Source organism: Miniopterus schreibersii (genome assembly GCF_964146895.1).
Source record: "Miniopterus schreibersii genome assembly, chromosome: 16".
Taxonomy (NCBI): Eukaryota; Metazoa; Chordata; class Mammalia; order Chiroptera; family Miniopteridae; genus Miniopterus; species Miniopterus schreibersii.
In genome coordinates, this window is record NC_138116.1 from 788435 (window position 1) to 803155 (window position 14721).

The following is a 14721-nucleotide window of genomic DNA, read 5'->3' on the forward strand; positions in this document are numbered from 1 at the left end:
CTGGGGATCGAGCCCACAATCGGCACATGCCCTCACCGGAAATCGAACCTTCCACCGACTGAGCCACACTGGCCATGGCTCGACAGTGTTTTGAAAATCATTGTGTTAGTGGTAGACATTGGAAGTTAGGGTGGTGTATGTGGGAGAAGGGTTGTGTGCCCTATAGTCTGAGAGCACCAGACAGGCGGGGCTCCACCGGGAGAGCTCAGACTTCCTCCTGCTGCTCCTGCACCTGCTTTGCTCCGTAGAGCTCTGCTCAGAGTATGAGGCATCTGAATTCCCAGTCTTCTGCCAGGCTTTTCATGTTGTCATGTCTAATTAAGTCGCCTCTTGTTCAGGGGGAAGTTTGTTGCCCTGGAGAACATCAGTTGCAAGATTAAGTCAGGGTGCGAGGGACACCTCCCGTGGCCCAATGGTATCTGCACGAAGTGCCAGCCCAGCGCCATCACACTGAACAGACAGGTGAGAGGCTCAGGTGGACCCTTCTGTGGAATCGCACTGAGATGTGCCTTTTGAGATCTGAAGCTCTTGCGAGCAGGGGCGGGGCCTCGGTTTTTTGTTTCCCCACCTTGTGTGGAGGCATAATTTTCCTGGTGCCTGTTTAAAATGCTCAGTGCTTGTGACTTTGCCTTTTAAGAAATTGTGTCTGGAAACTTGTGAAGCTCTGTCCTGCACCCAGCTCAGGGCACCTGTCCAAGCCAGGTTAAGAAGGGAGCTAGTCTGGAACAGGAGAGGAACCAGGGAAATTGCATGTGTTGTTCTGGCTTTTCCTGCTCTGTGGCCCTGCCCCCTGAGAACAGTCACCCCATGCTCCCGTTTGCTCCTCAGGATCCTGAGGCCTCCTGGGCTGCTTGGGAACCTTTCTTCCTCTCCCTTCTCTCCTCCCTCCATCTCTGTCCTTTTCTTTCTTTCTGAGAACTAATCTTTCCTCTAGAGAGTTTGAAAAGCTCCATTCTAGGTGAAATCCCAGTAAGATTATTTTGAATTAATTTATTGAGGAACCCCACCTCTACCCCACCTACCTGCCCACTAGAATCTGAGGTGGTGCTAAGCGCAGAGCACATTTTTAAAAGGCGTGTGTGTTAAGAGCCGGGTAAAGCTGTTTATTTTTACCTATGTAGTTTTATTAACTATTGTCACCCAATAAGTTTAACTTAAGAACGGCCGTTTGTTTTTGAAGGATGTTTTTGTTTAGCCCGCTGTTGTTGACTCTACAGAAATACAGGCATGTGGACAATATCATGTTTGAGAACCACACAGTTGCTGACCGCTTCCTTGACTTCTGGAGGAAGACGGGAAGCCAGCACTTCGGGTACTTGTATGGACGGTACACGGAGCACAGGGACATTCCTCTGGGCGTCCGGGCCGAGGTGGCTGCCATCTACGAACCTCCTCAGGTGGGTCTGCGGTGCCCTTTCAGATGTACCTGCTTTTCTTTCATCCTTTGCACAGTCGGTGTGTCCGTCCGTCTGTTTACACACACACGTGTGCGCGATCCTTATTTTCTGAATCACTGGAGAGTAAGATCACGGTTCCGAAATACTTCAGTGCGTGTTTCCAAAGAAGGAGGATATTCTCTTACGTAACAAATACATTTACCAACCTCGGTAAATTCTGTTGATTCAGTGCTTTTATCTCACCTGCCATCTGTAGTCCACTCCTGTCAGCTGCCCCCAGAGTGTCCCACAGTCACTCCCTCTCTTCTGTGATCCGTGTGGTATGTCCTTCCCGGCTGCAGTCACCTCTTCCAGGAATGATGGAGGCAGAGTCACAGGTCACGCAGGTCTTTACCCTGAGCCCCACACACAGCCGGCTGAGGACATAGTGCCAGGATTGCCGCTGTGTGGGACTGAAAATGGGGAGGATTTTTTGGTGGGAGGGGGAGGGCCCTTAGGGTATATCTCTTACTATGTTTGTTTTTTAAGATTTTTAAAAATTCATTTTTAGAGAGAAACATTAATGTGAGAGAGAAACGTCGATTGGTTGCCTCCTTCACTCCCCATATGGGGGATTGAGCCACAGCCCAGGCATCTGCCCTGACCGGGAATCAAACCAGCAATCTTTTGGTACATGGGATGATACCCAACTGAGCCACAGCGACCAGGGCTGTTACTGTGTTTTAAAGTTACTTGAGCCCTGACCAGTGTGGCTCAGTTGGAATGTCACCTTGTACACTGAAAAGTTGTACGTTCAGTTCCTAGTCAGGGCACATACCTAGGTTTGCAGGTTCAATCCCCAGTTGGCATGTGTACAGAAAGGAAACTGATGTTTCTTTCTCACATCAATGTTACTTTCTCTCTCTCTCTCTCTCTCCCTCTCCCCCTCTCCCTTTCCCCCCCGATTTCTCCTCTCTCTAAATTCAATAAGCGCCCGCCTGGGCATGGCTCAGCAGTTGAGCATCGACCTAGGATCCAGGAGATCGGGGTTCGATTCCCAGTCAGGGCACATGCCCAGGTTGCGGGTTAGGCAGCCGATCAATGAATCTCATCATTGATGTTTCTATCTCTCTCTCTCCCCCTCCTTTCCTCTTTGAAGTCAATAAAGATATGTTTAATAAATAAATAAATAAATTCAATAAGCATGTCCTTGGGTGAGAATTTAAAAATAATAATAAATTAAAATTACAAAGAAAAGTAAAGTTACTTGGGAGGTCCTCTCTGTATGGTGATGCCACCAACCTGTTCCAGTCTATGCTCTCTTGTCATCTTTTGTTTTGAGTGTTGAGGGGATGGCTTTATGTGCTCAGGACACGAGTTCCAGGTAACAGTGTGCACACAACTGCAGCTTACCCTGAGGTGCCACAAAACCAAGATGGACTGGGGGTGGCTGGCGGGATGATGGGGCGCAGTCAGCATTAGTGGCTGAGCGAGGTACTGGTATACAGTGTTCTCTGTAAAATTCTGGTGACTTTGCTATATGTTTGGGGGAAATTGCACATTTCTGAAGCCAGACCTACAAACAAGGTACCCTCCTCCTGTCTCCTCTCTTCCCCTGCAAGTTGTGCCACCTGCGCATCTCTAGTCTAGGCCTCTGAAGTCTGACTTTTTAATATAAGCAGGCACACACAAGTACTCACGCTGTCCCCTGCCTTCGTGTCTGCGGGCCTGCTCTGCGCGGCACACCTCTGTCTCCAGGCCGTGTTGTAGAGAGCACGCCAGGACCAGGGTGTGAAACTGCAGCACATGGCCACTGGCTGGCCTGCAGGTCTGTGCTGTGGCACAAGTGCCAGTATCCCCCCGGCTGCATTTGCACTGATTTTGAGTGTAGTCTGCCCCCCTCCCCTTGGCATTTGCAGTATTTACTGAGAGCTGTAGATGAAGTGCTTGACCGTGCCTTTGTGTGGTTCACTTAAAAGGAGACACTAGGTGGCAGCAGAGACCCCACCAGACAGAGCCTGGTATCCCGCCCTCGGCCCTGCATGTGCTTGGATCAGGAGGCTCCCAGGGAGGCACGAGGTGCTCCAGTTCAGTGTTAGGGAGACTTGTTCATGAAGAGTTCCAGAGTTCTTTTACGAGTATAGTTGAGCAAAAAATGGGAACAGAAACCTCTGGCACCCAGACTACGAGCAGTGTTATCAGAGGCCCCAGTTTGGGGGTCCTGGAGGTTGGACCAGGTGGCCACTGAAAATCTCTAGCTCATTAGAAGTTGAAGCTCCTGCTGCCACGTCATGAAACGAGATCCGCAGGGTTTTCCTAAGTGTGTGATCTGACCTCTGCCGGGAAGGTATTAACGATCTCCAGGTGGGTGATACCAGCAACAAGCAGTTCTGTGGTTTGTCAGAATGTGACTGACTTACAGATCCAGTGAGGGACTTCGGTGTGGGCTTCCCTTCACTGTCCCGGTTCTGTGGTTTGGGCTTGTGCTCGGCACCACACTTGTTACTGATGACCCACAACCTGCATTTCAGTGCGGATTAAAGGTTGCCCAAACATCACCCTCTGCAGGTCAATGGCCAGTTAGGCTGTATGTGAGCCAGCCAGAGCCTGAGCCCACCTACTGCTCCGAGCTGAGCGCTCTGCCCACTGGCCAGCAGTTTACCGATTCTAGGCAGCGTCTTTGCTGAGGGCGTGCAGGTCTGTCGCTGTCTCACTCGGGACCTTGTCTTGGAAGCTTAGTGCTGTCTCTGCAGGTGCTGCACAGGTTTTCCTGAGGTGTATTCTGAGAACAAATGTTACCTTACAGCTCTCATCCTGTCTGATCTTGCCACACCTGTTTAGAGTGAAACTGTTTATCCAAGGGCACTTTGAAACTAACTTCTTTTCCCAAGAAAGAACCTTAAGAAACCGTGTACAGAGCCCTCCTTAGTCCCCCAGCCCCCACGTGCTGCTAGCGGGGCTGTGGTGTCCACAGCCTGCACATCATGTCTCCCTGTTCCGGGCCTTGACTGAAGCACGACAGCCTGAGAAGGGGCGAGCCCGGAACAGGTTGGCCTGGTGGCCTTGAGCTCTCGCTGCTGCTGTCACTCTCCTTGGGCCGGGGGAGCCCAGTGCTCCTTGTGACTGGAGTCAGAAGTGGAGCTGTGAGCGGTATGCTTTTCTGCGCCCACTTCTCTAAATCCGTCTCTCCCTTTGATGCCGCCAGATTGGGACACAGAACAGCTTGGAGCTTCTTGAAGACCCAAAAGCTGAGGTGGTGGATGAAATCGCTGCCAAACTCGGCCTGAGGAAGGTACTGGCCTTGGGCCCGGGCTGGGGGGCATCGTCTGGGACTGAGCTCAGCTGCTTGTGGCCAAGTGCAGGTCATGGTTCTACAGCCTCACTTGTGTTTATTGGGTGCCGATGGCTTTGTGTTTCTCTGATTTAGAGTAAAATGAGAACATTTCCCTGAGCGTGAAACAAACGATCCCAGCGCAGGGCTGTTACAATTAAATCTGCCAGCCACACTTCCTGCTCAAGGGGGAAGCAGCGGAGCCAGACCCTGTCCTGCCAGCCTGTACCCCTGCCCTCCCCGCTGTGCACACCCTCGGGTGTGAGCTCTCCTTCGTGCTCCTTGGCTGCCTCGAGCCGAGGCCCGTCCACAGTGCTCACGTATGCTCGTGGCTGGAGCAGGTGTTTCCTCTGCAGCCTCACTGAATTCCTGCTTATAGCGTAAGCGTCAGAGCACATGTGCCTCCCAATTTCCCCGGCCCTCGGAGGACGGGGCAGAGCCTCTTTGTTGAGTCTGTGGGTCTAGTTTATCATCACGTCCTTGGTAGAGCTTCCTGGAGCTTTAAAGATGGGTTTCTACAGATACATGTTAGGCTGGGAGTCTGAACATGTCTTAGAAAGCTCACTCCTAGTAGCCATGCAGGTTTATCCTTTGCTTCCCAGTCAGTTTAGGCAGTGAAAGTCAGTTCCTCCAGCATGCAACTGGGAGACACTGGGAATTTGCTTTCTGACTTGGGAGCGTTAGTGTGAAGTCACTTCACTGATGTGAGGGAAAATGTCCCGTTGTTTCCAGTGGGTCAGCATCTCCACTTAGGGCCCTATTCCTGTTTCAGTTCTGGAAGTTTCTCTTGGCGCAGTGTTCTGACCTGTGTCTGTCGTAAGCACATACAGTTCGTGATTATCATGATTATGACAGGATTTGAAGTTACCTAAATGCCTTTTTCCTAAACACTGCTTCCATATCCTGCTCACCTCAGGCTGAGGTTGGGCCTACTCTGCTTACTGCTTACCACTTACCAGCACTTGTCCTTAAGCCTCACTTTCTCCATTGCCGTCCTCCTCGTGTTTTCCATTCATTTGGGCATTTTTAAAGGAAAACAAAAGTCTCGATTTGCCTGGTCACGTGTGCAGGGATGGCTTTGAGGAGTTCTGTGTCAGAGCTGTGCGGGTGAGTGTCCTGGGTGCCAAATCCCTTCTCCAGGAACATAAGTGGGTGTATGCTGGATCCCAGCCTGCTCGTAGGCCTCCCAGCCAGGGTCTGCTTCAGGACGGCTGGAGGCGTGGGCATGGGAGGGCCAGGGGTCAGGGAGCATGTAGACAGATGCCATCACTGCAGCAGGACACACTGTGGAGGCCGCCCCTGTCCCGAGCTTGGAGACTGGCCTGAGGGAGCCCTGGCACTGGGAGTTTTGCCCTCAGGTGCCCTGTACCCTCAGGTGCTTCCTTCAGCCTGCAGTGGGGCTCAGAGGAGCAGCTGGGCACATTCCCATGGTGGTCCTCCTCCTCCTGTCCTGGCTGCTCCAGGGAGTCTGTTCTTACCCAGCACCTGAGTTACGGCACCTTTATGTGCTTCCTCTTGGCAGTGCAGGCTCTGTTCTCATTGACAGTTTTCATTTTGTTGACTGTGGGGTTCCCAACACTTGGCACAGTGCTGGGCATGGACTTGGGTGATGGACCAGTGAGTTCTGCTCCTTTTGACCTGGCAGCACCAGGAGGGTGGCCTCCTTGCACTGAGCCGAGTTTGGAAGCCTGGTGTGGCCTGGCTGCTCGGGAGGCTCACCGAGATGTTTGTAAGCCCTCTGTGCAGAGGCCAAAAAGCATCACCTACTCAGGGAGAGACTCAGAAGGCACTTTCCTTTGTTATGCAGGTCGGCTGGATATTTACAGACCTCGTTTCAGAAGACACTCGAAAGGGTACAGTCCGATACAGTCGGAATAAGGTGAGGGGGCGGCACACTCGCTGACCTGCAGCTGGGTTACACACAGTGTCAATAAATTAAGCTGGTCTGTTGATTCTTTCTCGTGGAGCAAGCCCACCTGACCTTTACAGGCGTAGTGCTTCTGCCTTACTAGTTACATGTGGTTTTACATGAGGGTTCCTGATGGTCAGGCACTGTGGGCATTGGTTCACCCTAGTTTCTGACGTGTGGTAGTTTAGTTCTTGATGTTCCCTAGAGGAGTGTGGAAGCATGTTTTGACCCAGCTCTCTCCTCAGGACACCTACTTCCTGAGTGCGGAAGAGTGCATCACGGCAGGGGACTTCCAGAACAAGCACCCCAACATGTGCCGGCTCTCCCCCGATGGGCACTTTGGCTCCAAGTTCGTGACTGCGGTGGCCACAGGTACACCAAAGACCTTACATCGTGAATGACACTAGTTGTCCATGTTTTGTTCCTCATTCGGTAGCTTTTCATCTTTAACTTAGTTACAGCGGATTTTCTTTACATTTTTATTTTTTTTTAATATGTCTTTATTGATTTCAGAGAGAGGAAGGGAGAGGGAGAGAGATAGAAACATCAATGATGAGAGTCATTGGTCCGCTGCCCCCTGCACACCCCCTACTGGGGGTCGAAGAGCCCACAACCTGGGCATGTGCCCTCACCGGGAATCGAACTGCAACCTCCTGGATCCCTAGGTTGGTGCTCAACCACTGAGCCACGCCAGCCAGGATACACTAGATTTTCTTAATGGGCCTGTGAGACATCGAGTCGTCTTTTTGGTTTGTGGTAAAAATCCTGAACGTATTAGCTGCTCTGGTGGTGCCCACAGCTCTGGAGTATGGCGGCCATGCAGGTCTCTCCAAGGTAGAGACCGGTGTACCTGTGATGCAAGCGCTGTCACAATTTCACTGAAAATGGCTTCTGTCCTGCTCTTCTCCCTTCCACTGCGTACCTCTCCTGCCTCCAGATGGACCCACCCCTGTCCACTGGAACGAAAACTTACTGGCTCACCGGGCTCTGTCTGTTGTTAAAAACCAATGGCCAGTATTTGACTCAGCCAAGTTTGGGCAGATGTTGGAGAATGTTTACTAGTCCAGTTTGCCGATTCTGAGAGTGTGCCCTTGGTGGAGCCTCTTTGAGGTGCCACTGTGGTGTCTCCATGCCCTGCATTCAAGGCCCCATGCTCAAGCCCCTTGTAAAGTTGCTATGGAATGTTTTTGAGTTCTTGGGTACAAACAAGCTCTATCAGTTTGTCTGCTCTGTTGGTCTGAAGTGAGGAGGAGCAGATACGGTCTTGTTCTGAACGTCCTCAAGTGGATGCTCACAGAAGGTCTCTCTCTTGCAGGTGGTCCCGACAACCAGGTCCACTTTGAAGGGTACCAAGTGTCCAATCAGTGCATGGCGCTGGTCCGGGATGAGTGCCTGCTGCCCTGCAAGGACGCCCCCGAGCTCGGCTATGTCAAGGAGTCCAGCAGTGAGCAGTACGTGCCTGATGTGTTTTATAAGGTAAAAACACCACAGTGCGGGGGCTTCGCGTGGACGGAGGACATGTGGACACGGGCCTGCTGTGCTGCGACTGGTTCTGGTGCTTTCTGGCCACATGGGCCGTTGGTCAGCGTGGTGGCTCAGTGTCAGCTGTTGATGAGGTGTTCCATAGCATTTCCGGGCCTGTCAGGCCTGTGACCGGAGTAGACCTAACCTCGCCACGTCTGGGGTATAGAACACCAGGTCAAACCATGCAACACAGACAATCTCGATTTCTAAAAATGGGGATGTGTGTAAGGGCCTCGCAGGAGTGAAGGATAGAGCTGTGTGGTCAGTGCCGAGGCCTCCTGAAGGTCCCGTGCTCTCAGCTGACACTTCAGACATATAAGTGTCCCTCCAAAGTCTCTTTCTTACGAAAGCTGTGAAACTGTTTTTATTGAGAAGGGGTGTCCGGGTTGGACATGCAGGCCAGAGACACAGTCTCATCCTCAGCTTGGGACTTGTCCCTGGTCATGATTGAGGCACCTGCGTGGTCCCCACTCCGGGTGACTTGGAGTCCACCTGGGACTGCCTGTACCTGCAGGATGTCATCTTTCTTATAGTGTGGGGTGGCTTTTATGTCTGCAGAGTTTCACTGTGTGAAGACTGTAGGTTGAAGGTTTGCTCCATAGTCACCTGACTCGCAGTGTTTCCCCGGGCGGTCACTGTCACCCTCGTGTGCACAATGCGACTCTTCCCTCTGCTGACCCTTCCTCCCATAGCATGGATTTTAGCAATTTGTTCATGATGTGCTGGTGCCCTGGCATGTGTGTCCTGTGTTTGGGGTTTGTTGAGCTTGGGTCTGTGGGTTGATGGTGGTGTTCGTGTTCATTTTCTGTGTTCATTTTCTGTTGCTGCCCTAACGTGGCTGCAAACTGGGTGGTTGTAGCACAACACCTGGGTCTCACCTGACAGCTGCATACTCTGGAGTCTGGGCAGAGCCCGGCTGTATTCTCTGCCCCTGGTCTAGGCCGCAGTCGAGTGTAGGTCTCGACTGTTTCATCTGAGGTGGGAGGTGGTAGCCGCACTGAGCTTCCTGGCACCCAGCCCTCTGGAGCGTCTGTTTCTAATGCCAGCGCAGCCTTGAAAGGGCTCCTGTCATTTGACTGGGCACCCAGAGGACTCCGGGTCATCTCCCAATATTGAGGTCAGCTGGTTAGTACCTTCGATATACTGCACAGCCCCTTGTCTGAGGGTTGTTCCCAGGTGCGTGGTAGTTTCTACAGGTTTTAAGTAGCACCTTTTAAAAGCATGTTTTTAAACTTGCTGTTTGAAACTAGTACTTTTTTGTATTGAGCAATGTTATTGTTACTCTCCCTCTAATTTACACGCGGGTTGTTTCAGGCTTCCCACACACACAGCATATTCTGTCTCCCTGTCCATGTTGGCTCGGTGTGCTGGCCAGGGCTTCCAAACAGCATCCAGCGTCCACACTCTGTTCCTGGTTTAACTGTGAAGGAAGCGCTTTCGGGATTTCATCATGAACTATAAACTTGCTGTAGGTTTTGTTTTGTTTTGTTTTTGTACTATCCTTTCCCAGGTCGGAAATCTGCTTTATTTCCATGTCTTGTGTGTTTCTTACACATGGCTGTGGAACCTGTGTTACTTCCTTGGTCAGGCTGCTATTTTCCATCAGTTGTTACCTGCCCGTTAGTGGGAGTAGCTGGAGTGTGGTTTGTAGCCTGGAGGACTGGAGACTGAGGAAGCAGACATGGACGTAACCCTTCCGTCCTGTGGGCCTCGGGCAGGGTTAACCGTGCTGGGGAGCAGGATATGCTGCAGGGTTTTGTAAGGAAGGAATGGCTGTGAGACCTTTCCTTCTTTGTCCTGTGAAGTTGCAGATGAGCTGCTCACGTCACTTGTTACCTTCTTGTCAGTTCTTAAAGAGAAAAGCAGTATAGTCAGGATTTCATTGGCCTTCTCCAGAGCAGGGTGGTGCCACCAGCCAGTAGTGTTTGCTGCTGCCTGGCACCAGGCCCGTGTACCTTCCACTCCCACAGATGGAGGCCTGGACTCCTCTGCTGTCTCGGTGCTGGCGCCGCTGTTTCCAGACGTGGCACATGGCAGGTAGTGAGTCAGGGGGGACCTCAATTTCTGACTCCCCCGGCATCTTGCTCAAGGTGGAGATAAAACTGCTGACACTTTGGCAGCTGCCAAACTTAGAATTAAGACGTTTTCCCTCAGCGACTGCACCAGCACTTGCTGACTCAAGTGAAAGTAGTGCACAGGGCTCGGGACTGGCTGGCAAACCACTCACTACAGGGAAGGCGGGGTGGGGAGGGGATAACCTCTGTTCCCTAGGGAAGAGAGGGGGATGCAGCACCTTTATCTTCTTGGGGAGCAGAGAGGCACAGTGGGCTAGTTAAATGTGAAAGCGAATAGCACGGCACAGGGAGAGGAGAGAAGGGCATTTAACAGGAAACCTCTCTGGAGGGAGACGCAAGCGAGCAGGTGCTGGGACATGTTCTGCATATTAGAGCTTAATTAGATCTGAAGGTGAGTTCCAGACGGGCTCGTTACGTGTGAGTTGTTGCAGGTTATTTCTTGTGGGGGCAAGCGTGTATTTTCGGAAATGGTGATTTAGTTTGATTGGATTTGATTCTTGCCTCCTGCCTCCTGCCATGTCTCCTCCATCGAGAAACATCCGCTTCTGGGGCCCCAGGACCCCCTCAGTAGGCTCCCGTCCTGGGCTGCCCCTGTCGAGGCCGGTCAGCCAAGGAAACCTGGGCCCAGCCTGACCCCCGCAGAAACCAGCACAGGGCAGCCATCTCCTGGAGGTTCGGATGAGTCCTTCCCAGGTGGACCGGTGAGCCATTCAGCCCCACAGGACGCAGACAGCCAGACAGAGCTGTGCATTGTTGCAGGAAGATGTCCTTTGATGGCTTGCGATGCTCCCACGTACACAGATAAGTTTAGATGGGCTTAGCCCACTTTCTGGGAGCTCAGAGGGACAGGTTCTTGTTGGCAGGTCTGTAGTTGTGAAGAGAAGGTGAGGAAGGTGTGGATAAACTTGAGATGTGTTACAGCGAGAAGTTTCCATTTTTAAGCACAAGGAGCAAGGCCAGGTGGGGGCAGTGGGCTTGGTCTGAGTTAGGGGTGGCTCTGTGTCCCAGGAAGGTATGGAGGTGCTGGGGCAGCCATGCACCACCCTCACGCCACAGGGCGATCTGCTCGGCATCCGCACAGGTCCGAGAGCTCTAATAGATGTAAACTTTGTGTAAGACCCGTAATTGGAAATTACAGACGCATAATTTATATATTACTCCATGGGTGATTTATATAATGTTAAGTGATGATTTAGATAGAAAATGTAACCCCTCCTGCAGAATCTTTAATGAAAAGCATCAGCTCTCATGAATTTATTTCTAGAGCTCTGTTTGAACACAGCATGTTTGACATAAATCAGGTTTAATTGTCACTTTATGATTAATGAACATATGCTGGCCGTTTTTACCCATAATTAAACTTTATGTTCTGTGCATCTGACAAAGCAAAACAAGTGTCGACGTTGACAGATTGGTGGAGGGGTTTCCGTGTCTGTATTTGTGACTGTGGGCTCGTTTGTGTGCGCATTTTTTAGTAATGTACAAGTATTGAGTTCCATACAGTCGGGGTTTCAGAGGTGTAAGATCGTTAAGGATTAGCATTCAGGCCTGAGACCAAGAGCTTGTAGAGGAGGAGAGGGCACAGGTGTAGCCCCGGGCTGCCGGGGCCCTGACTCCCTGTGGAGACTCCCCTCAGCTGAGAGCTCTGCTATTTCCCATGTGAGGCATCATAAAGAGCTCCAGGAAGTGATGGAAGGTGGGGTCTTGCAAAAAAGGGCACATTTTCCTTCCCACTGTCCTGCACCTCAGCAAGAATTGTCAATGTGAAAGGTGAGAGGCACACGTGAAAGGAGGAACGTCACTGGTCAGCAAACCTCCACTCACCTTTGCTTTCCATTTCAGGACATAGACAAGTTTGGCAATGAGATCACCCAGCTGGCCCGCCCTCTGCCCGTGGAGTATCTCATCATAGATGTAAGTGGGTGTTGTCCCCGCCTGGGCTCACGGCGCGGTGGAGGCGGCACTGCCGGGTGGTGGACAGTTGCCCTATGTCAGCAAAGGACAGGCACCCAAGTGTCAGAGTGGTCAGTCTCCTTGTATCCCGGAAATGCTCACAGTTTTAGGGGCTTTTTCTTTTAGTTTTTTCGCCTTAAAAACAACTTAGGTGTTAACTTCTCCCAAACTAAAGTGCCACCAAGGACCACAACTGGTTCCCCCGTGGCGTGTACAGGTGCTGCCCTGGCCATAGCTGGTGCCACAGCTGGGCTCATGGTGACCCTCTGCTGGGTCAGTCCTCAAGGGACACAGCCGTCACTATCTTTACGTGAGGGGCAGTGTCGTTTCCTGGGTAGAACCCCAGGAGCCCAGAAAGCACCTGGCTCCAGGGCATCTTCTCAGCTCCTCTCTGGCTGCAGACCAAGGCGGTGATGCTACAGGACGAGAGCCCGACAGTTTGCAGCAATCAGCGCTCCGTTCAGGGGGCGGGAGCTACTTGTGCCCTGCCTGCCGCCTGCCAGGACCTGTTTGGGTTGCACTGAACTCAGGACGAGCATGTGACACAGGCTGTAAAATGGCTTTGCATTTGGAGCAGCGGGTTCCCAGGAGCCAAGCCGTCGATGCTCCATCCAATTGACAGTTCCCGAGAACATATTGATTACCTAGGCTGTAAAGGCATCTGTTTCTAGACTACCTGGAGTGCAATTAAGATGCAGACAGATGGGTGGAACACACACTTAGGAGGAGGCTTGTGATTTAAAGCCAGCTTTCTAAGGCTGCTCTCCCAGGCCTCCCACCCCTTCCCGTTTATGAAGGAGCCTCGTTCCTGCCCTCGTGCATTGTTGTGGTTGTATTTGGTTGACAAGGGAACACTGTTGCTGTGATTCCCCAGCCGCCTGTTTCTGTGGAAGGAGTTGGAGCAGCCCCTAGCAGCAGGGCCCAGACAGGTGTGCTCAGCTCCTCACCCTGCCCCAGGCCCACGGCCTCACAGCCTCACAGCCTGACCAGGGCCATCTGTTATCCTCAAACTTTGTGACCGGGCAGCCGTTTTAGGCAGCATGAGCTATGTTCCTGGGCTCCTGTGGAGGTTTTCTGGAGGTACCAGGGCATCAGCTAGTCGACCCAGAGACAGGCTGGGTAGGGAGATGTTTCAAGCACAGGATGAGGTGCTTGACGGCCTGTGTCCCCTCCCCTGGGCGCCCCAGGTTGGTGCTGAGCTCTCCAGGGACAACTGCAAGTCTGACAAGCACTTCTCCTAGTTCCACATTTGCTCACTAGCAGGTGTTCTGTTGTGCTGGTCCCCTGCCGGACCTGCCTTCTCAGTGGGAGGGACTGAGTTGCCCACAGGCTTTGTCTCAGCAGCACGGACAGCCCTGCCATCTTCTAGAACCGTGACAGTGGCTGAGACTGAGACCTGTGCATGTGACCATTCTGAGGGCTTTACGTGTCTGAGCATTTAATCCTTAGAGCAGCCTTAGGAGGTGCAGGCACCCGGGTCATCCTTATCTGGCCAACGAGCAGAGGCCTAAGCTCCATGGCCGACAGGCCACACAGCTGGGATGTGGCCCTGTCACTCAGGTCCACACCTTCTGCCATGATGCCTGCATGGTCTGGTCAGTCAGGCACAGTCCCAGCCAGTCACCACCTTCACTGATGTGGAACACAGAGCAGAACAAAAGCTTCACCTTTTAGAAAAGCCCCAGAGGATCCGAGGCGTTGCCATGAGTCTAGCCCGTAGGCTGCTGGGGCTCTCACACCCAGCAATGGGAACAGCCAGCTCCCAAGATGCCTGCTCGTGTATCTGTGCTGCGCCCAAGGCTCATCCTGGAGCTCGTCCAGGGCTGGAGGGGGCAGCTGTGTGGGAGGCGTGCCACACAGAAGCTGTCCTCAGGCTGGCCCTGGGTGTGAGCTCTGTGTCACAGAGACCGCAGGCAGTGGCCACCACATGGGGCGCGATCTTGGAAATTATTAGAAGTGATTCTGTTTGTTTCCAGAGTCAGTTTCAGAATTTCTTTTGGGGTGGGCCGTGGTTCACCTGTCCCTCGTTGGGATAGTCAGGGCCCCTGGCTGTTGGGAGTGATTTGGGGCTCGGGCTGCTGCCCTTGAAGGTCACCCACACCTTGTTCATGGCACAGCTGGATTGACATGGTTTCTCTTTTTGTCCTTAGATCACAACCACTTTCCCCAAGGATCCAGTTTATACTTTTTCTATTTCGCAAAATCCATTTCCTATTGAAAACCGGGATGTATTGGGGGAGACACAGGTAAGCTCTCTGTCTTTAGAAACATAATTTAAAGTACCCGCTGCTGGTTTGTCTCGGGCCAATACTGCTTTTTCCAAGTGCCCAGCTTTTAGACTGTGCCAATTCGCTCTGACAAAGCCCAGCAAGACCTCTTTCTACGACACTGTTAGTCACTGTAACCCCCTCTCCTGGCCAGGTGACTGATGGCCACCAGGGCAAGTCCTGCCAGTCCTCAGACGGATTTGCCAGGAGGACCATTAACATCTTTTCCCCCCTAAATTTGTCACTTCTGCCATTTTCCTACAACAATTCATTGCTCATTTGTTGA

At 52.2% G+C, this 14721-nt stretch overlaps 1 protein-coding gene across 2 annotated transcripts in view; it reads left to right on the forward strand.

Annotated features, from left to right (window-relative positions):
• The window catches only part of NPLOC4 (NPL4 homolog, ubiquitin recognition factor), a 36214-nt gene that overhangs the window by 14713 nt on the left and 6780 nt on the right, over positions 1 to 14721 (forward strand). For both annotated transcript variants that reach the window (XM_081162596.1, XM_081162595.1), the window contains 8 exons: positions 339 to 462; positions 1218 to 1397; positions 4582 to 4668; positions 6515 to 6586; positions 6862 to 6988; positions 7932 to 8092; positions 12058 to 12129; positions 14319 to 14414. In XM_081162596.1, coding sequence (XP_081018722.1) covers positions 339 to 462; positions 1218 to 1397; positions 4582 to 4668; positions 6515 to 6586; positions 6862 to 6988; positions 7932 to 8092; positions 12058 to 12129; positions 14319 to 14414 — 919 coding nt within the window. The remainder of the gene's footprint in view (positions 1 to 338; positions 463 to 1217; positions 1398 to 4581; positions 4669 to 6514; positions 6587 to 6861; positions 6989 to 7931; positions 8093 to 12057; positions 12130 to 14318; positions 14415 to 14721) is intronic.